The sequence below is a fragment of the Macaca fascicularis genome, chromosome 2, assembly GCF_037993035.2.
Source record: "Macaca fascicularis isolate 582-1 chromosome 2, T2T-MFA8v1.1".
In the NCBI taxonomy this organism is placed as follows: domain Eukaryota; kingdom Metazoa; phylum Chordata; class Mammalia; order Primates; family Cercopithecidae; genus Macaca; species Macaca fascicularis.
In genome coordinates this window covers 177,194,462-177,217,667 of record NC_088376.1, presented here as the reverse complement: position 1 = coordinate 177,217,667, position 23,206 = coordinate 177,194,462, and the positions used below count along the sequence as shown (strand labels likewise).

At 38.9% G+C, this 23,206-nt stretch overlaps 2 protein-coding genes across 8 annotated transcripts in view; one reads left to right on the top strand and one right to left on the bottom strand.

Annotated features, from left to right (window-relative positions):
* The window catches only part of CBLB (Cbl proto-oncogene B), a 214,374-nt gene extending 210,292 nt beyond the window's left edge, over positions 1-4,082 (bottom strand). For 3 of the 7 annotated variants that reach the window (XM_005548241.4, XM_005548244.4, XM_074033535.1), the window contains exons 1-2: positions 3,811-4,082; positions 2,501-2,682 (exon numbers count right to left, since the gene is read on the bottom strand). In XM_005548241.4, the coding sequence (XP_005548298.3) occupies positions 2,501-2,668 (168 nt within the window). In that variant the 5' untranslated portion in view covers positions 2,669-2,682; positions 3,811-4,082. Of the gene's footprint in view, positions 1-2,500; positions 2,683-3,391; positions 3,609-3,810 lie in introns of those variants that run through there. The other 4 variants (XM_005548242.4, XM_045384596.2, XM_005548243.4 and 1 more) reach the window with 2 other exon arrangements.
* The window catches only part of LOC102146126 (uncharacterized), a 200,944-nt gene continuing 180,936 nt past the window's right edge, over positions 3,199-23,206 (top strand). Inside the window, exons 1-2 of the mRNA XM_065539332.2 lie at positions 3,199-3,221; positions 3,834-4,389. Of these exons, the coding sequence (XP_065395404.1) occupies positions 3,199-3,221; positions 3,834-4,389 (579 nt within the window). The remainder of the gene's footprint in view (positions 3,222-3,833; positions 4,390-23,206) is intronic.

The following is a 23,206-nucleotide window of genomic DNA, read 5'->3' as shown; positions in this document are numbered from 1 at the left end:
TTATTCACAAACTAAATTCATGCTATCGCAGTTATTTTTTTTAAAAAGGTAATGCGTCAAGGGATTAACTTCAGAACTAATAATAAAGCCCCTGATGTAATCATCAGGACATTGTTGATATTATGAGCCACTTCCTTCACCACTAACAAATAAGAAAAGATAAACAAAAGAGGGGGATGCTTCTGCACTACACACTTAAATAAAATATACTGCCAATTAGTGATTATCAATGCCTTTCTATTTACTGTATCTTAGAGTAAAAATAAACATATCGAATTCTTTCATAATAATTTATGTGATTTCTCTCCACAAAGCCCCTGGGTACATTCACAAATGAACACAACCATTTTCATCTTTGACAAATAATGAAGATAAACAGGCAATGTACATTTGCCAACACCCGCACCCACATCCCACTAAGTAGAGACTTTTGATAATAGATTTCCTTGTTGAGTCAAGTTTCTCAATTGGAGAGACTAAACCTAAACCCACAAAAGGGTTAATAAAATAAATAATAGCAGATGTTTAACTATCAAATAGCCATCTATTGTACCATAACTCATGGTGAAATAATTAAAAGTGAATAAAACTTATGTTAACAACCAGTTATAGACCAAAATCGTGTACATCATTTTTAATGTTTCAAAAATGATTTTATAGTAACTACAGCTCACCACTTCCTTATATAAATCTTTTTGATTTGATGTCCTAACACTCACAAATGTACAAACACTGACCACTCAAAGATGGAGGGTGGGGGAAAAAGAACAGCCCCTTTATAGAATCTGAACCATTTGCTGTCCACTTATGTAGCAGGTAAGTTAGAGAAAAACCTTGAATTCCTTCTCTTACCCCAACTAATGATTTAGGCAGTGAGAGTGACCTTCAAATGCACACTCGTTAGCAAAGAAAAGATAGGCAGCATTGTGCTTGCCAAATATGTGCTATTTTTCCAATTGAATAGTCCTTATTCTAAAGTATCCAATGCTAAAATCAAAACTCAACCCCAAGCAGCAAGTTGCAATATTTTGACACTATGATATCATTCTGTCTGGAGCACTTTAATATAACAATTTGAATAAATTGGCAGAAGCTTAAATAGGTCACACTGAAGCCCAAAACTAAGGCTATTTATCTGGCAAAAATATTCTGGCTCTGCATTTAGCACCACTGCCTGTAGAATGACAGGCCAGTCATTCATCTATGTGTCCTTTCCATCAGAATAAATGAAAATAAAGGAAATCTTGTCACATTCGTGTATTGCTACTACTACTACTACTACTACTACTACTACTACTACCGATAGTGGCTTTTTACAGCCAATATTTGCAGACAGGAGCAAATCAAAGCAAAGATGAATGATTTCATGGATGCTCTGGCACATCCCTATAAAGGAATTTTTTTTTAAAACCTCCATTTCTTCAGTTATAAACATACCAAGTCTTGCTTCAACTAAACTTATAATTAGCCCCAGATATCTACGAAATAAAGACATAATGTGTTACAAACATTTACGAATAAATACAGGACAGTGCTACTGCTTCAAAAAAAAAGAATTATTAATTTTTGCAAAGCCGCAAGCTACATCTTAAATTTATTTTATAATCATACTTAGTAAAGTAGGATACTGACAGCTACAGTTTCTGAGTAAATCTCTGTAAGGTATTCAGATTGACTTCTCTGGATACTGACACCCATCTTGATTTCTTCTTGTGAAATTATAGTTTGTCTGAAAGCAACATGCAGAAACCACAGAGGTTTCTGATACTCTCAGCTTCACCACCCCCAACATAAATTTTCCTTTCATAATAAACAATGTGCCATCGAAAGGTTTCCTGTTTCAAAATGGAATAGTAGATGAAAGAAACTGTTAACTCTCCCATTAACAACAAAAAAAGTTTCTTAATGAAGATGAATTCTCAAAGATGAAAATGGAAACTCCCTCAAATACTGCCTCTACACTTAAGAACTAATCTGTTTCTGGATGACTTTGAGGAGTTCAAGACTTCAGTGGACGAAGTAACAAAAAAAGGAAAAAAAAATTTAAAAAGAACTAATCTGTTTCTTTCCCCAGTAAATATTTTCAGTATCACACCAGATGATTGTCATGAGTGGTCCATCAAAGGCTTAAATAACCTGCTTGTACTCTTTTGTTATCTAAGAGCAACACAACCTCACAGAAGACAGAACAAACACTTCCAAACATTCTATGGCCATACACCAACAAAAAGCAGCCAATGGTAAAATTCTGCATACAGAGTCATGTAGAGGAACTGTGAACCTTAAAGAGTAGAAAGCACAAAAGGTTAAAAAAAAAAAAAAAAGTCTTTGAATCCAACTTTTCAAAAAACACAGAGTTGAAGTAAGAAAAACGATGAATTGAAATCAAAAGACTGTTGCCATAACAAAGGTTGGTATTAATTAACTGTATAAATAAATCTGGAGAAACCACAGACAAAGTGAATAGTGTTTCGCACAGGCAACGTCAGACAGAACTTACCACTTTGTCCATGAGTTTCCAAGTCTTCTCCACGGTCCTGCGATCTGCTGCAGCTTGCTTAGGGGGTCCAACTGCATCCTGAATAGCATCAATAATACCCAAAATTCGACCTTTTCGGGGATTTCCTCCTCGACCACCAGGGTTTCTGCCATTCATTGAGTTTGCCATCTGGAATTTTAGTTCTTTAAAAGGCAGATTTAAAAAAAGAAAAGTTAGTTGATTTCGAAAATACTTACCACCAGAAAACTAAAGAGACTAACTTGTACCCACTGTATCTTCCTCCATCCGTGAGAGCAAAACCAAAAGTTCCACATTCATTTTCATCAATAAGCTTGTGAATTTACACTCTCAATCTTTACACACAGTAGTTTTAGGAGCAATGATCCTAGATTTGCTTTTACAATACTGAGAGTTAAAGATGCACCCTGCTCAGGTTTCAAGTAGCTAAGGCTGAACTAATACCCAACTCATAAAACAAAACTTAAACAGGTTTCCTAGATAAAAAACAGACTGTTCTTCCCCTCCTGCTTTAATTCCAATTCAAAATACTAGAACAACTGAAGCTCCTATCATACATTTTGGGAGCCTTACGCAGAAACTTCACTTTCACTCTGTTAGATTTCTCCAAGTTATATAAACATAAAGATTATTCTACACAAACGTAAGGGACAGCTCTGGTGTCAACAAAGGCGCACGACATGTCCCACACTAAAACCACCAAGTACGGACACACGAACACATTTCTTTAAATCAACGCGGTGGGTCGTTATTCCCAAGAACCAAATGAAATAACACACAAATAGCCCATTTGAAAAGAGACGGAGAGACACTGACAAGAGCGGCCACGGAAACGAGGAGTTCACTTCTCTCGCTCCTCGCCTCTGCTCTCACCCAAAGCTTTGTTTCAGGACGCCTGTGTCCCTTCCCCGCTCAAGCCCCTTCCTGGCCCCTCGGCTCTGAGCTGCGGGAGGAAGGTGGACGGGGAGGGGACAAACTGTCCCTCCCGTGCCCGCAGCCCCGTCCGTCTCGGGCGCGGGAGGGACACTGTGTGCTCGGCGCCTGGGTGGACGCGCCTCCTGGCCGCCTGCTGCAATCCCCACCGCCGTCTGCCTGGACTCCGTCTCCTCCTCCCCGGCCTGCGGGTTCTGGTCTTTAAACGCCCCACTTCAAACTGGACGGCGGCGGCAACGGCAGCTGCAGCTGAGAGCCGGGGCTGTCCCCTCTTCCTCCTTGGCCCGCGCCTGGCTACCCCCGGACCCCCGAGCCGGTAAGAAGTGTGGAGCCTCCCCGGCGACCCCTTCCCTCCTTGCCTTTCGGCGCCGTAGCTGTCCAGAGACACGCGTGTGCGCGGGTCCCACTCCACACGCACGCAGCCCAGTGTGTGTGGGGAGCCCCGGCGGGGAGTGGGATCGCTGAAACAGCTCGCTCCCGAAGAAGGAGCAACCCAGCGCGCAGGCCTCCGAGAGGTGGAAACGCAACAATTACCGTCAAGACAAATCCACACCCGCTCTCCCCTCCCGCCCGACTCGGGGAGGCCGCGGGACGCCGCAGCAGCACTAGCAGGAGGAGGAGACCGCTCGCTGGACACCCCACCCCTGTGGCACACACAGGACCCAGGCTCGGGGCGGGGCGGGGGCGGGGCCGCGCGCCGCTGGGCCAATGCCGCACACCCGCGCACTGCCCGACAGCGGGTGCAGCCAATGGGCGGGAGGCGTCCGTCCTCCTCGCGCTGCCGCCCCGTCCACGTCCTCCACAGTACACAATGGCCCCAGAGGAAGGCCCGCTCGCAGCACGTCAGAAAGGAATTGGACTCGGAGAGAAATGAGGGGCCTGGACTCGCCCGGGAACGAAAGTGGAAACGGGAAAGGAAATGGAAGAAGGGATGCAAGGCACGAAGGAGCTAACCAATAAGGGGTGGCAGGTGGGCGTGAGCGTCGGGAACGGGAGCCAAAGCCGTCTGGGGCTGAAAGGCGGGACTTCCTGCTTCGCTTACCTTCCTAGTCTTTTGTTTCATAGCAACAGAGTAGTGGCTGGAAGGGTGTTGCTTCTCTGCTCTGGGCGGGTCCAACGCTGGAGAAATTCATCTCCCTAGGGCTGCCAAACCCTTCTACACAGGACAGCAGCCAAACAGGTCTATGACGTTGCTTCTTGTTGGCTATCAAAAAGAGCAACAGCCAGCGAGCTTCTAAAATGCAGAATATAGCTCACAGAGAGTAGGCTAAGGGTGACACCAGCCTGCCAACTAAAACTTCCTAAGTTTCTGAGTTTCTCTTTTGCTGTTAGTTTTAGAGGGGTTGCAGACCAAACATCAGGCTGACGAAAAAGCAAATAGTTGCCAACGGTGGCCAAGTAGTCTCTGCTAATCATGCCAGAGCAATAAAAGTACCAGATAATGGGAATTGCTGATAAAGACCTTGCACCTTTTTACTTAGTGCAAGTGTCTGCCTAAATGACTGAGGAGGAGACAGCTGTTATGTTTTGTCGGAGTCACCTTTATATAGATTTCTATCCATTTAAAAACAACCTTACTGTAGCTACCGTTCTCTACCAGCGTTGTTATCTCTTTCTGTGGTTCCATTCTTTGTGCTCTTAAGAAGGCCAACATCTGGCTAGTCTTTAAAAGAGAAAGCTACTGTGCTGGGACTTGTCTTTCAACAAGATCGTAGATTAAACAAATGCCTTCCATTTATTTCAGTTTACTTCAATCCCACCACTCATGCTACCAACAATTGCTCTGTATTTCGTACTTTGGAACTTTCTTTCCACTACAGTTGATAGCGTGTATTACACTTTACAGCTTGGACATCTCAGGTGTTCTGATATTTTACAATGAGTTTTTTGTTTTTGATTTTGTTTTTTCAAATCTTTCTCTAACCACGTAACCTGATAAAATGTTTCTCAATGGTTCTAACCACTTTCTAGCAAATAAGAATTTTAATACTGTAATTATTACTGTGAAGGATCCTGAGTTGTCCTTTACAGCCTTGAATTTACATGGTTAAGATTTTAATTTGACGAAAACAGAAAAAAAAAAATGTGCCTTTGCAACCAGTCAGGTGATAAAGTGTGATTCAGGAAGTAATTTTGTTTCCTTGTCATTATTTCTGTGCCAGTAATTAAAGAGTAGTTCCTTGTTTTCACATTGCATTTATCTAGAAAAGTGCTGGCCTCTCCATATCTCCTCCACCCATCCGTGTTTCTTTTACTCATAGTCGTAGTAGCTACATTTACTAAGGGGAGACTGTAAAAGAAAAAAACTGTGTTACCTTTAAAATAAATTTTAGAAGAATCAATGTATAGAAGCATGTAGCAAAACAGTGGCTTAAGGGAACATTATAACTAAGTATATCACTTATATTCATATCTGGGTAAATGTAAAATACCCAAAATACATGTTATAGCATATGCCACTCCTTTTATATGGTGTTTTGCAACTGAAAGAAATGACTTAATGAGAAAATGGCATTGCCTATGGTATCAAGCATATCATGTTGATATAAATTATAAGTTTTTAGGTGTATAGTTTGACATATTTTGAAATATATGTATGTGAGATATGGTAGCATTCCTCACCACTTATTTGCCATCTCATTTTCCTTGGTTCTAGTTACCTGTGGACAAGCAGGGTTTGAAAATAGGTGAGTATAGTACAATAAGATATTTTGAGAAAGAGAAAAATACCACATTTATATAACTTTTATTGTAGCATATTATTATTGTATTAATATTGTTATTAATCTCTTACTGTGACTATTCATAAATTAAACTTATCATAGCTATATATGTATTAGAATACTCATAGTATATATAGGGTTCAGTATTTTCTGAGATTTCAAGCATGCACTGTGGGTTTGGGCATATCCTGTGGATGAGGGGAACTGCTGTATGTACATATGTACGTGTATGTACATATGTACGCGTGTGTGTGTGTGTAGTCAAGAAATTATAGCTTATTGTCAGCTAGCTATTTTATCAAGCAATCTGGAATCCAAGTTAAGTTCTGGTGTAGCAGGGTTCCCAGTTGAGCTCAAACTCGGATTCAGAGTTTGGTTTTGTCTGATAAACTGATGGGGCAGTAGAAGTCCTCCCTGCCAATTATTAGAAAAAGTAAATGTGCATGGGGAATAAATAACTGCTGGGATAAAACTTCATACCCCGGGTGCCTCCAACGGAGACACAAGAGATAAAGCACAATGAAAGATGCGTGCTTCAGGACTATACATAAGGACACAAAGAAATGTTTCCATAAGAGACTTTATGATACTCAGGACATAAGCAGTAGTACTTCAGGCTGACAGAGTTGCTAGGGAAATAGTCACCTCATTTCTATAGAATAAGTCAGTCCCCAGTAGGGTACAGTTTAAAGTAAATGCAACATCATTTAGCAGTGTGGGAAATTGTAACCTAGAAAGAACATGTATATGGCCTTGTTACAGGACAGCAGTGTTCTATTGGAAGATCCTGACATGAGACAGAATGGTGGAGCTCCTACATGAAGGATCTTGTAAGCACGAGGGTGGCTAGTAAATGAGTAATGTGAGCAAACTGGTCATAAGGACATGTGAGACCCTTCCCCCAGGTCTCCCAGAAAAGAGGGGGAGACTTTGTGGCAAGAATACTTAATAAATTATGTAGAGACAACTGTGAACCCATGTGATTTGAGCATTACTGTTTGACATTAATATATGTACCAATAGGCTGGTGCCATCTAGAAAAATGCAGCTTAAATTCCAGTCTGTAAACACAAGAAATTAAGAAAAAAAAGATAATTATTTGAGGAAAATATTTAGACTTTTGTCATTTGCTTTAATTTTTCTTTTCTTCTCTTTTCTCCAAATTCAGAACTGGCCCCTGTGATACTGGACATGAATTGACTAAATAACAAAGCCCCTCCATAACTTATGTAATCCATAATAGCTCAAAAATATTAATCGAATAAATGAATTGACTGTTTAAGAGTATTACATACAAAATATAATGCTGTTCCTGTTTCTGCACAATGGAGAATTCATTTAATTCACAATTCCAAGCAAGATTTTATTTTTACTATTAAGTAGATTTACAGTGACCATCCTAACACAAAACCAGAATACCATAGTATCAATTTCTAAGTCCTTATAGAGAACATGGACCCAAATCTCAAGTTAGAGAGAAATAAGAGCAATATGACCTCGTCATATTTGGGCATAACAAGTTGTTCTTTGTTACATGAAATAGATTCCATTCACCATTAACCCATTACATTCAATAGTTGGCATTGAGGGATGCTGATCCAGGGGCTGTCAGATATAACCAGACTCTGAGTCCTAGCTTGGGCTCAGCTAGAATGCTAGCTTAACAACAACAATATTAACAACAAAAATAACAATGACTTAAGATAAATCTCTCACACATAGAAATAAGTCTGAAAGTAGGAATTACAGGTAGATATGGTGGCTCCACAATTTTCTCAAGGACCCAAGTTCCCACCTTTTTTCTGTACCATGCCAGCCTTGCTTCCCACCTTCAGAATCACGTCATGTTCCAAGATAGCTATTGGCTCTCCAGCCATCACCACTGATTTTCAGGCTAAAACCTAAGAGGAAGGTCAGGTGGGCAAATGGACCTTCCATCTGAGTTAGTTTCCTTTAACCAATCTTCAGAGAACTCTCACAAGTATCTCTCTTAAAGAGCTCAAGGCCAGAATTTAGTCCCATAGCCAAATTTAGCTGCAAAATCTGGAAGGCAATATGTTTTTTATTATGGGAAGCAATATAAAGCTCCGGTTTGTTTCTAAAGAGAAAGGGATGAGTAGATGTTGTAGCAAGAAACTGGCGAGTCCTACCACAATAATACTCTAAAATTAAATATGTGATTAATAATTCACTTCTTGAAGGAAAAACTGAAGATCCCAATGCAAGTGGTGTAAGATAATAATTTTGTATACTCAGTTGAAATCCAGAACAAATATGTGCATACACACGCATAATCTTAACATCATTCCCTTAGCCATATTTATTAAAAGCTGTAACCATTTCTTTAGTGGACAGAAACATGCATCTGCTATTACTAGACACATATATCCTTTAATGTCTATCATATGTGAGTATATATAGTAAATTATATACAATTCTTTTTTTTTTTTTTTTTTTTGAGACGGAGTCTCACTCTGTCCCCCTTGCTGGAGTGCAGTGGCCGGATCTCAGCTCACTGCAAGCTCCGCCTCCCGGGTTCAGGCCATTCTCCTGCCTCAGCCTCCCGAGTAGCTGGGACTACAGGCACCGCCACCTCGCCCGGCTAGTTTTTTGTATTTTTTAGTAGAGACGGGGTTTCACTGTGTTAGCCAGGATGGTCTCGATCTCCTGACCTCGTGATCCACCCGTCTCGGCCTCCCAAAGTGCTGGGATTACAGGCTTGAGCCACCGCGCCCGGCCAATTATATACAATTCTTATGACAGCATGTGTGCTCAATAATCCTGAACAATCAATATCAGAGTGTAGAACGGCAAAATTAAGCAAGAAACTTTCCTAATAGTTTTCCATCGTAAAGTTTATTTCAGATTAAACAGTTACATATCTGAAGAAGAAATGAATGTCTTCACAATCACTTCTTTGTGATTTTCTTTCCCAGTTGATTCCCAGATCAATTCTTTTCCACACAGTGATTTATTTGATAGCTGTTCTTTGTAATAAAGAGGAGTTATATCAAAGCATTAAATATTGCTACTTGTAAACTTGGAGTAAACCTGTTATTTTGTCTCAGTTCTATATTTTTTTCATGCCCTTCTCACATTTTCTGTGTTTCCCTAAGAAGCCATGATTCAAAAAAATATGGACAATTTTATTTTCCCTAAAGATTTTTGTGAAGAATGTAAAATTAGAATTTGTTATAACCATGTCTCTACAGTCCCCATGCATTTTTGATTAATACCAAATAAATACAACATTGAATTTTTACTTGTATTTTTTAATTAAAAATATCAATTCAGAAATTTTAAGGCAGAAGGGGATCTTAGTATTGATCACATCACTCAGTTTGCCAGATCTGGACATTGGCAAATTTATGTAGAGTGATTGAACCCTGAAAGTTATAAGGAATAAACCTAAATTCATACATTATTTTATAGTGTAAAAACCATGTAATTACATGAAAAGTATCTGCCAATCAGAATAAAATTAACATAGACCAGTTATATGTTCATTTTTCTACTCAAGAAGCCAAATTAAGAGTGTAAAGATCCAAAACAAATATAGAAATCAGAAGACAATGACCTACAGAAGTAACTAACAATGCCAATAGAGATCTAATATGTTGCAAATCTACAGAAAGTCTTCCCTATTGGTTTTCAAGTTCCTATTCTCAGCGTAAAGGAAATGATCTTTTTCTATTTTAATTATCTTGTTTGTTTTAGGGGACAAAACTTATTAGGCACCTATCTTTATGTTATCAGCTATAATTTCTGATAAAATTTTTAATTTCTTATTCACTCATCTATTTAGTACGCCTTTTTAAAAGTATCTAGTATATTCCAAGCATTATGCTGGACATCAGGATATACAAAGATGATTATGAACCAGTCATTGTTTCCAAAGAGGAACATAAAGAGATTATTATAAACTCCGGTGGTACAAGCAGTAATTTCTATAGGCAGAGGTCATTATGAGAACTGAGGAAAGGCACTCACCCAGCTTGGAGAAAGTAATTACTAAACCAAGACATATACAATAAATAGGATTAATAGTTAATCACAGGAGGATCATTCTAGTCGGAGGAGAGCTCATGAACAAGGGCATAAAAGAAAGAAAGCTGTGTGTGAAGACAGAAAAGAGGCCAGGTGTGGTGGCTCAAGCCTGTAATCCCAGCACTTTGGAAGACTGAGGTGGGTGAATCACCTGAGGTCAGGAGTTTGAGACCACCTGGCCAACATGGCGAAACCCCGTCTCTACTAAAAATACAAAAATTAGCTGGGCGTGGTGGTGGGTGCCTGTAATCCCAGCTAGTCAGGAGGCTGAGGCAGGAGAATCACTTGAACTTGGGGGGCGGAGGTTGCAGTGAGCCGAGATCACACCATTGCACTCCAGCCTGGGTAACATGAGTGAAACTCTGTCTCAAAAAAAAAAAAAGGAGAGAATAGGAAAAAATTCCATTTTGTGGGGAGCAGAGAACAGTAAACAAAAGGCAAAAAGTGGCAAGTGGTGCGTAAGTGAAAATACAGCTTCATGTGCCCAATTAAAGAGTTAGGATTTGAGGGTTTTTTTGTTTTTTTTTTTCAGGGGAAGCTATTGAAGGATTTTAAGCCAGGGGAGAGTGTATATAATAGAAACAGGAGAGATGAGGGAAATGATTTTATAACATTTCTATTTGAGAATGTTTACCCTAATGGCCAGGTTGATAATGGATCAGATGGGGTATGACTGAAGGCGGAGTGGCCACATATAGGAGATACCCATTAAGTGACAATGAGGACCTGAAATGGGGCAGAGGTAAAAAAGTGACATTTGAGAAAAGTGATTTCCATTCCTCTCTGCACGTTAGAATAACGAATTCTAGGGCCTTACTCCCAGAGATTCTGTTTTAGTTGATCTAGCATATTTTTAAATCTCTCCAGGTGATTTTAGTTAGCAAGGGGGACTAAACCACTGATGAGTTAATTTAGTGGTCGTTGATAATTACAGAAATACGAGCTGTGCAAAAGATGGAGGAGTCAAGAATAAATGCCAGTGTGCTAGCTTTAATTACTGGGTGAAAGCCTCAACAACTGGCATAGAAAATATTATAGAACAATCTATTTCAGGGAAAGAAAGAATTAATTTTGAAAATGGAAAATTTAAGACATCTATGGAATAAGCAGATTTTTTTTTTTTTTTTTTTTTTTTTTTTTGAGACGGAGTCTTGCTCTGTCGCCCAGGCTGGAGTGCAGTGGCCGGATCTCAGCTCACTGCAAGCTCTGCCTCCTGGGTTTACGCCATTCTCCTGCCTCGGCCTCCCGAGTAGCTGGGACTACAGGCGCCCGCCACCTCGCCCGGCTAGTTTTTTTTTTTTGTATTTTTTAGTAGAGACGGGGTTTCACCGTGTTCGCCAGGATGGTCTCGATCTCCTAACCTCGTGATCCGCCCTCCTCGGCCTCCCAAAGTGCTGGGATTACAGGCTTGAGCCACCGCGCCCGGCGGAATAAGCAGATGTTTATTAGATGATCGAATATAAATGATCACAGGTTTGGCAACATTGACAATTGAGTAATACCTGAGATATTAAACCATAAAGGGAGATTATATAGGATAAGAAGAGCACTGAGATGACAATTGAACCCTAAGGAACAACATTCAGAGAAAAACAGAAGAAAAAGACTACAGACAAACAAAGGACAAAATAGAGAATCACACACACACATGAAAAAAAAACAGTTGCGACTTCCATGTTTCTGTAGGGTGAGCAACAGTTTCAATACAGGAAAGAGTTCCAATTTATTTCAAAAACTGCAGGCCAGGCTGGACGCGGTGGCTCACACCTGTAATCCCAGCACTTTGGGAGACCGAGGCGGGCAGATCATGAGGTCAGGAGATCGAGACCATCCTGGTTAACACGGTGAAACCCCGTCTCTCCTAAAAATGCAAAAAATTAGCTGGACATGGTGGCGGGTGCCTATAGTCCCAGCTACTTGGGAGGCTGAGGCAGGAGAATGGTGTGAACCCAGAAGGCGGAGCTTGCAATGAGCTGAGATTGAGCCACTGCACTCCAGCCTGGGTGACAGAGTGAGACTCCGTTTCAAAAAAAAAAAAAATTTGCAGGCCAAGCGCAGTGGCTCATGACTATAGTCCCAGCACTCTGGGAGGCTGAGGCAAGAGGATCCCTTGAAGCCAGGAGTTTGAGACCAACCTGGGCAACATAGTGAGACCTCGCCTTTACAAAAAATACAAAAATATCTGGGCATGATGGTGCTCACCTGTAGACCCAGCTACCTGGGGGGCTGAGGCTGGAGGATCACTTGAACACAGGAGTTCAAGACTGCAGTAAGGTAGGATGCTGCCAGTGGACTCCAGCCTGGGTGATAGAGTGAAACCCTGACTCAAAAAAAATTTTTTTTTTTTTGCAAAACATTCATAGGCTATACCAACTGGAGATAAGAAGAGAAACATGAGAAACGTGGAGAAGAGAATTTAAATAATGCCTATACATAAATGCAGGTCATGTGCGGATGGAAGAGAACAAAATCTTGGAATGAGAAATTTAAAGAGTGTATATGTTGAGAGATAATTTTAAAAAGAAGAGATTAAAGGGCATGTCACCCTATGAGAATGGAAAAAAGGAGACCTCTGCTATAAGAAGAGCAATACACTGATAGACAGTCATGCACTCCATAACAACATTTCAGTCAATGACATACCACATATACGACTGTGGTCCCATGAAATTACAATACCATATTATTACTGTACCTTTTCTATATTTAGATATACAAATCTGACCAAGCCCATCTGACTAGGCCTTCTTTACTTAACCAACTTCAAGTTTCTATGACTCTATGATCTTTAATGTCGGAGCTCACCCACACTGTACACATTGTACTCAGATTGTATTATGGTTTTTTTCCAGGCAAGTTCCTGTTCTCTCTCAGTCTCCTTTCCTCCAACTGACTGCTGAAAAATTATGACAAATTTTCTCACAGTGACAGTTATATGAGCTTAATATGTTATCTTTTCCCAAATAGTTACCTTTTATGCAGGAATAACAGGATGTCTTCATTTGGTAGTGTTTTATGCCAGCGTCATGCTTGGGTAGGATTGATGATTTTGATTATGGGCACCCCACGCAAACACCTCCCCAACAGGAAGTCATTTAGTCTACTTATATACCGTTTTTTTTCCTGTCCTGTCTTGTTTTTGTTTTTATTTTGCTTGCTGATTACAAGAAAATCTCAATTTCCAACATAAAAAGAGAAAATGAAGGAGGCTTCATGCTGCTATTTAATCTTTGGTATTAAGGAAGAAACAGATGTACATTTTAAATATAATTTCATAACCAGCAGGCAAGGACAAGAGGCAGGGTGAGGTCAGGAGATATGTGTAGCTTATGCCCTCTATATAATACAAAGGAGTATTCATATGAGTAATACCAATAAAATATCGATCAAAGCCTTTCTTACCAGCTAAGGTGAACTGAATATGAAGAAAAATGAATTTGAAAATAAAAGACAGCATTTTAGAAGGCAGTCTTGGGAAAGGGACTGGGGTAATGAAACAGTTGATTTCCTACACTTCTCCATTCCCTATGCCTGCTCTCTAAATGACCTATTTTTAATGCTTCATCTTATTCTCACAAGTCACAAGAATATTGTGGAGAAGGCAATCAAAATTGCAAACATTGATTTTTGAAATATGTATACATAAAAGGATAAATGACGGGATTGTTTTATTGAATGTCAACAGCAGAGAAAGAAAGAACTAACTACCACCTGCTAGTCAGTTTCCTAACGGAACCTGACTTAGAAAAAGAGGTTTATAAAAAAGTGGGGGGGAAATAGCCACTTCAGTTCTTCCTAGTTACCAAATATCTTGACAGTCTTTTCTTTTTCAGTTACAAATAAGTCTGCCAGAAAGAAAAGCAAAATTGTTTAGTACCCTACAACTCTCTTTTCTTTTTCTCAAGTTCTTCCTCGCTTGGTTTTTAAAGCATGAAACAATTCTCCCGTTGCATCAACATATACAGAGAACGGCCAGGGAGTCTTTGCTCTGGGTCAGATGCAAGATAATTCTTGCATGAAATTAGCTATTTATTGGCAGAGCTAAAAATAACAAACTGTTTGAGATTTTACCATGGCTCATCCAACTTCGAAACAAGCTTCTCTTCCAAATTCCTTGTGGATAGCTTGTCCTCTGCCTCTTCAACTTTAAAGTACCTGATGGAAGCATTTTCTTTCATAGGTGAATGCTTCCCTTCCAAATTGACAGAGAATTGCCACATGTTTTCTCAGGGTCTAATGTTGAAGGAAGTATGTGTTATTGTAGAATTGTGATTACATATGCTCAATTAAACCATATTATTGGTAAAAAAAAAAAAAATGAACAGGGATATATTATAAATCTGGAGCTTCTCTCAAACACTGTAAATTGAGTGCTACCAGCTTATTCAACACATATGTACATAAATATGTAACTACAGTGCTTACTAAAAAGTAAGACAGAAATGGATGTTTAACTTGGGCAAGAGAGGTAAGGAAGTACATCAGGGAGAAAGTAAGCTAGACCTTCCAGGATACTGAGTGAAGGAAATAGAAGTTCAGAGATGGGAGTTAAAATTGGGGAATGAAGTACACACAAATAATCAAGTCTCAATGTCTCTAGAAAAGAACGGTATCAGACCCCATACCAGAAAGGTCACATTGAGAATGACAAAATTCGGTAAATAATAAAAATTAAATTATGGGAATTTGTGAACTTTTTAATTGGGAGTTTGTACCATCTGTAGTCAAAGGAAATTTTAAAAAGGGAAAGAGGTAAAAGGTGAAATAAAATTATTATTTGAGGAATGTATTCTTGGTATGGTAGAGTATGTAAGAAAATATAGAAATGAGAATACTAGTAGCAAGGGCTCTTGTTAGTAGGCTATCTATCTGGTTTGAGTTTGAGCAGATTAGGATCTGGGAAAATGTGGCAGCTCCAGCAACAAAAAGAAGTTAAAAATAATGAATATGAGACATACATTTTAAAGAAAAAGGATCATGACTTTGATTTTAATTGAATATGATTTAGAAAAGAAGTAAAAAAAAAAAAGACATTTATTTATAAATATATGTAGATATAGATATATACTTTTATCAAAGGCACATTCATAACATGTATCTTTGTTAAAAAAAATAGGGGAGTCAAGAAGAGGAATAGAATTGGGGTTATATCACAATTCCTAACAATATCTGGTTAAATAATCATTGGTTTGATAGCTTAGGATAGAGTAAAATCTCTGGGTTAGGAAGATTCAATGCTTCAATTCCAAATACAACCCCACTTTGTGATATAACAACCTTTGCTTAAACACAAAGAGAGTGTTCTGTTCCCACTTAGGTACTTCTCTTTATGGGAAGAAAGCTGTTCCTTACAAGCAGCCAAAATCTGTGTACTTAGACATGCCTCAGTGACCTCAATTCTCCCACTTGGGGCCATAAAGAAAAATGAAATCTACATTTTGGTAGAAAAGTCTTTACAGTATATTATTAAGACAATGTAAAGTTTCCTGTACCTTCTATTATTTAGGATAAATTATCTTAGTTTTTTAAACTGGTCTTCAAATTATTTGCTTTCTATTCACTTTATGGTATTTCTCCTTAAAATATAATGTTCATGTATGAATACTCTTGCAGATACTGTCTCATTACCAGCCATATTTAGACTTGTTCATTTTACACATAATAAATTTATTAAGGCAGCCTTCTCTACCACCGATGTGGTCTGTCAGGTCATTGTTTTGCTTAAGCTCGAGTCTATTTCATCAAAAATACTTCTTAATTTTTTTACCCATCTTTTTGATTGCCTAAATAAAGTTATTAATTATAACTTTCTCATCGCCCATCAGTTAAAACATACACACACATATATATACACACACACACGCACACACACACACAAACTCTAGTGATCAATGGGACCGTTTACCATAGTAGCAGACCCAAATCTGAGAAAGTTTGTGAAGTCTACCTTAAAGGATCTCTTCACTAGAATCAAAGGAAGAGTCTTCAAATCCACTTCAGATAATTTCTCTTAATGATTAAATTCAACATTTATGTAACACAAGCCACCAGATGACATTTAGCTAATGCCTGAAATGAATAAGCTTATTAAGAATGGCTCAATGTTTTTTGGAGGTGTCATCAAAGGTTAAGCTTCAATAAGAAAGAGAAATTCAAGAGAAGTCATTTTATAATAACCTCATATACAACATATAATTGAAGAGACATGCTGAATCAGTATTTGATGAAAATATTCTTATGCTTATATAATTTAGATGTGTGTTCTTTCATACATAGCAGATTCTAATATGTACTTCTTAACTAAATAAAGAAGCTTATCACTGTGGAAACAAAAATGGTTACCTGAAGCCTGAAATGGACTCAACTGGGTGGAACTTATCTCAGAAGCCTCAATGATGCTTGTAGCATAAAATCTACATTAAAAATAGAAAAATTAAATACAGTCATCAAAGCATAATGTGTGAAAATAAGTACTCAGTAAATGCTACCTTGATCCAAATAGTGAAAAATTGTGGGGGCAGGGAGAGATGCTGAGAGTAAAGGAAACTTTTACATCAGTATAAATTTGATAACCTGAGACATTAAAAAAGAAAAAAAAAATCTGGTTCAAACTAAGCCAGAAAAGGTACAAATAGAACTTGAAATCATAACTTTCGATAAAGCAGAAAAAACACAGCAGTAGTAAAAATGAATTATGCAGTGACTAAAGTTAACTGTAGAGGTTGGTGGTCGTGTATTTCAGTGGAGCCCACCCTATTCATAGCCACAAACCAGATTTGTTACAGTTTCTGATTTAAGACATTACAGGTGTGGAGACTGTGGTAGGTAGAATCAGAATATTTATAGGCCCTAGAAGTGGACACTTAAAAGTAAAAATTCCTTTTTTTTCCCCAGAGAGTGCTAAAATTTCACTACTTTTTTCTTTAAGGTAGTCCCAGAAAATAGTGGATTACTTTCCCTCTGGTAATAAAAATGGTAGCAGTGTCAGTAATTTCAGAAAGGAAAAATTAATACCAAGATTATGGCCACTACATTTGCAGTTAGACAGAGAAGTCAGATTTTTCATTCTGTTCCATTAAAATGAGGAATAATTGAAAATTCTATTTCCTCTCCCACACAATGGAAGACTCATAGTTCTAATAATCTTCACTCACAATTTTCAAAAGGAAAAAAATTATATTGTTATAATAAAATGGCAACACTGATTATATCAGTAGTCATACTAACTTATTTTTCATAAGCTTAAAGGTGTATTTGCAACTTAGAGATACAAAAGGAATTTTATAAAGACTTAGGTTGAAGACCAATTTATCAAGTTAGAACCCAAGGGGGAACAAACGTAGGAAAGAAGGTAAATGGGATAATATACTTTAAAGACTAGAGAGAGAAAGGCAACTGAAACCATTAAATGAATGTTGTCCTAAAGTAATTCTTTGTCCATTCACCGAACTATGAAAATAAAGGGGAGAGAAAAAAGAAGAAAGTGACCTTAAATTTTAAAAAAAAGTTAAATTATTTACTTGTCAATGTTGACATTTTGAAAAGATCAACAATTTTGGTTGAAACTATGTTTTCTCAGAAAACTAAATGTCTTTGTCTAGTAACGGGAGGAAAAACCTTTAAAATCCTTTCAGTGTTAAATAGCTAAACTAATGATTTAATTTTAAATCAGGGTATGTTATTAAATACTCATTTTCCATCTTATTTAATAAATATTTATTAAGCATCTTTTGTGTATGGATGGAGATACGCTGGTGTACACAGATAAACAAGACAAAGTGTTGTGTTAGAAATTCTGGGAGTTCAAATGGTTAAAAACTCAATTCAAACCAGTTTAAGTGAAATAGAAAGGAGCGGCGTCGTGGGGAGTTGTGCTTTTATCCCCAGGACCAACTGAGTTTCCAGACGCTCACACAACTATCACGTTGTTTCAGCGTTGGTCCTATTTTTAAGCAGTATCTTCCCCCACTTGGTAGCAAGTTAGGCACTGGCAGTTCCAGGCATTCGTCATTCTCACAGCTCATTATCCCTGTGAAAGTAATCCCCTACTCCACAGTTGAAAGAGATTATTGGCCGGGCTCAGTTGCTCATGCCTGTAGTCCCAGCACTTTGGAAGGCCGAGGCGGGCGGATCACGAGGTCAGGAGATCGAGACCATCCTGGCTAACACGGTGAAACTCCGTCTCTACTAAAAATACAAAAAAAATTAGCCGGGCGTGGTCGCGGGAGCCTGTAGTCCCAGCTACTCGGGAGGCCGAGGCAGGAGAATGGCATGAACCTGGGAGGTGGAGCTTGCAGTGAGCCGAGATCGCGCCACTGCACTCCAGGCTGGGCGACAGAGTGAGACTACGTCTCAAAAAAAAAAAAAAAAAAAAAAAAAAAAAAAAAAAAAAAAACAATTCCTAAGAAAGATTGATTAGCCTGGATTGCATCATTAATTCATACCCCAAATAGTTACTGGAGCCGTAAGATTGAAGGTCTGATTAGTGGGCTTCATTCCACCTACAAGGAATGAGGATGAAGTGAGGAGATAGTTCCTCAAAGAGATGCTAACTAGACAAAAACCAAGCATCCACCTCAGGTATTTCATGGCCACAAGAGCTCTGTATGTAAGATGAATAACATCTGATTTTTGTCCTCACTCGTCTGATTACTAGTTTTGACCAGTCACCCAATCTCATTAACTCTGTTTCTTTTTTGTTTGTTTGTTTGTTTGTTTGTTTTTTGAGACGGAGTCTCGCTCTGTCGCCCAGGCTGGAGTGCAGTGGCCGGATCTCAGCTCACTGCAAGCTCCGCCTCCCGGATTCAGGCGATTCTCCTGCCTCAGCCTCCCGAGTAGCTGGGACTACAGGCGCCCACACCACGCCCGGCTACTTTTTTTGCATTCTTAGTAGAGACGGGGTTTCACCGTGTTAGCCAGGAAGGTCTCGATCGCCTGACCTCGTGATCCGCCCGCCTCGGCCTCCCAAAATGCTGGGATTACAGGCGTGAGTCACCGCGCCCGGCGGCAACTCTCAGTTTGTTGTAAAGTAGGAACATAAATAGTTGGTCTGGAAAGACAATGAGGTATTCTATTCATCAAACGACAGTTCCAGGACAACACACTTTGCTAGTTTTACTTCTTTCTCACCAGACATTACTTCTTGTCTTCTACTGCATCCTGCTCTCGTAGTTAATTTCTCAGTGTGGAACTGACTAGTCCTCTGGGCTGCTCTTCTCCATCTGCAACATCTCTTTAAATGACCTCATCCTCTCTCATGGCCTTAAATACCATCCAAATATTTAACTTCAACTCTGACTTCTGCCTGCCACTCCAGAATCTTATATCTCTATATCTACTTGATATTTCTACATGAATATTTAATAAACCCAAAACAGAACTTCTGATATCATAAACCCTCAAGCCCATTTCCTCCTGCACATATTTAATTCAAAAATCTAGGGGTTACTCTTCTGTTTCTTTCTTTACCTTTCTGTTTCTTTCTTTACCTTTCATTTCTACCTTACTGACAAGTCATGTAAATTTTACTTCTAAAACTTAACCCAAACGCATTCCCTCTCTCCATATTCACTATTAATAGTCCAGTCAAGAAATTACTGTCTGTTGGCTTGACTATTAACCTCCTAAATGATCTCTCCTGCCTTCCTATATTCTGTTCTCAGCAGAACAGCCAGAACATTCCAGTTAAAACGTAACTTAGGTCACAACACACAAAACTTTCAAATCCCACTCAGCTTCCTATCTCAGTTGGAGTAAAGATCTTCATCTCTAGCATTACCTACAAAGCCCTGCATGGTCAGGCTCACATTATCTTTCATATCTCATCTCTGACCATTCCTATTTCTCAACCACATTAGCTCATTCTTGCCTTAGGGGTTTCTTTCCAGCCTCTCCTTTGCCTGCTCTTCCCTTTCTCTTCTTCTCAGGCCTGATTCCTTCTAGCAGCTATCAGTTTAAATGTCTAGTAGCTATCATCTTTGCAAAATGTTGTTCTCCAATTAATCAAAAACGGCCACCCAATCTCACTCTGTTATAGGAGTCTGGAAACTTTTCCTGCAAGTACTACGTAGCAAGTATTTTTAGGCTTTGCAGGCCATATGTTCTCTATCACAGCTAATTGACCTTGGTGTTGCAGCAGAAAAGCAGTCATAGACAACATATAAGTAAATGTGTTGCTGTGTTCTGATAAAACTTTATTTGCAAAAACAAGCCAGCATAGTTTGCCAATCCTTGCTCAATAACATCAGACTGTATTGATCCTCTGCTTAGCTGAATCTTATTTGTGCACTGTGCTTTTGTTTATTAGAATTTAAACTCCACTGGAGCAGCAGCAACCTTGCTTATCTCAATCATTATTTTGTTTCCAATGCCTACTGCCTGGAGCATAAAGGGAAATACTTACTGAATGAAGGAGTGGATAAATGAATGAATAAAACTATTATGTAAAATCCAAAACAGAGAAAAACGCAAACATCATTCCAGAGAGCTTACCTAATTTTTCGTTATGATAAGAAAGATTAGAAAATTGTTACTATTAGTGGGTGATTTTACTATTTAAAGGCTTGCCTTTATTCTTTAGGTACAATTATACCATATAATGATAGAAAGTGAAAAGTGAAAATTAAATTATGATTACACCATATATATTTTACAAATTCTACTCTTTATTGCTTTCCATTAAGATACTTCTCTTAGGCCAGTGGTTCTCAGCCTGCAGTGATTTTGCCCCCAAGGGAACATTTGGCAAAGTCTGAAGACATTTTTGATTATCACTTCTTGTAGGAGTTAGGGTACTGTTAGAATCTAGAAGATAGGGGACAGGGATGTTATTAAATGTCCTGCAATGCACAGGACAAACTCTCACAACAAGGAATGACCCTGTCTAAAATGTCAGTAGTGCTGAGGTTAAGAAACTCTGTCTTATGCTTGTTTCTCATGAAGACAGATTTTTGTTGTTTTTAGGGAAATTCTTATGGAATTTCAGGATGCTACCTTAGGCTGTAGACTAATTTTGAAAATTTCTGAGAAAGATAATTGTATTTCTTAAAGGCCATGACTTTTATTTGAGATACAAAGCCATTCTGAAGGGTTCACTTCACATAGGGGAAAGAGACAAGCCTTATTGTCACATTCATATTCGAAGAACATTCAGCCAATCCGATAACCTCTTTAAAGGAGTCAGACTTCAGACTGCATGTTCGGTAAGTGCCTACCACATTTCCTAATATTCATTGGCCAAATGACAATAATGGCAGTAAATTTGAGCTGACATCCTATTGCAGCAACAAAACAGGAAGGGAAGGAAGGAGCATTCCAAAGGCAAGAACAATACAGCAAATATCCTTTTATAGTTTGCATGTAAGCCCAGTGACTTTGTTGTTACATTGCTGATACTGTCTATTGTTGAGTTAACCTGGCTGCATGCCACAATATCTCAATAAGTTAAAAGCAGACAAATAACAGCTGTAATTTCTTGACACTTAATGCTAGAGATAATTTTTCTCTTGTTTCTTTTTCATAGATCTTAATAGAATATAGCAAGAATCTGTTTGTCAAATACAGACCTATTATTGAGGATAATAAAGAGTAGCTTTCATAACCATTTACCTCATACTTAACACAGCAGGGGAACAGGTGTGTATGTGTGCACGCACGTGTGTGTGTGTGTATGTATGTGTGTGTGTGTGTGTGTGTGTCTTTTGAAGTTTTGGAGGGAGGGAGTCTAGAAACCAAAGTCAATGTTTGTACATCTTGATGCTGTTCATATCATTAAATATACAAGAGGGATTATACATGAACAATATGGGTAATTAGGTCTTCATGAAACTCCATAGAGCTTTATTATTCAAATTCTTCTACTCTCAACCTCTGTGATTGTTTCTTCGCTGCCAATCTTTTGGGAATGTCTCCCTTCTGTTTTCTTACATGGATATTTCTTAAAGTTCCGTCTTTGGTGTCCCTCATTTCATTCTGTATTCTGCTTTAGGATTTCATTTGCTCTAATGGCTTCAACTACCACATCTGTGCCAACGACTTTCAGGTCTTTATCTCCACCATTCCCCAACCTCAGAAATAGCTGTTCTTCATTTTTAATAGCTATGGGTATATCTTCTTGGAAATTGGAAATTATCTTATTGGCTTAAACTGTGTATGTCCAAAACTCAGCTGATAGTTTCCTCTTTTTATGTGGACCTTTTCCGCTGATGCTCATATCATTTATCCCATTGGGTAATACAAAAACATAGAAATTACTCTGGCCCTTACTTCTCTCTAATGCATATCATATCATAAAACCCTACCTTTTTCCTCTGAAATATTCTTAAAAAGGTTCACTTCTCCCCTGTTTCTCACTACCAGTCTATATTACCCCTTTGTCCTCTGATTATGGTATTTTCATGCTTAAAAATTTTCAGTGTCATCCTCTTGCTCCTAGCTTAACACAAACTATAAGGCCATACATGATTTAGCTTTCTTTCCCCTCTTTTCTGGGATTGCACCTCCTCTCCCCTTGCTGTCTGCTCCAGCAACATGGCCATCTTTCCACGTCTTAGACAACCATCTTCCTTCTCTTCTCCATTAGATTCTGTAGTGGGTTTGTTGTTGTTGTTATTGTTGTTGATTTGTTTGTTTATTTTTGAGATAGAGTCTGGCTCTGTCACCCAGGCTGGAGTGCAGTCACGCAATCTCAGCACACTGCAACCTCCGCCTCCCAGATTCAAACTATTCTAGTGCCTCAGCCTCCCAAGTAACTGGAATTACAGGCATGTGCCACCATGCCCAGGGTTTCACAATGTTTGCCAGGCTGGTCTTGAACTCCTGGCCTCAAGTGATCCACCTGCCTTGTTCTCCCAAAGGGCTGGGATTACAGGCCTGAGCCACCACGCCTGGTCCTGTCGTGGTTGTAGCAGCATACGCACGACCTCGGCTTTAGAAGGCCTTTTGCTGCTGTCTCTTCTATTTGACTCCCTCTACTTACTCTTCAAAT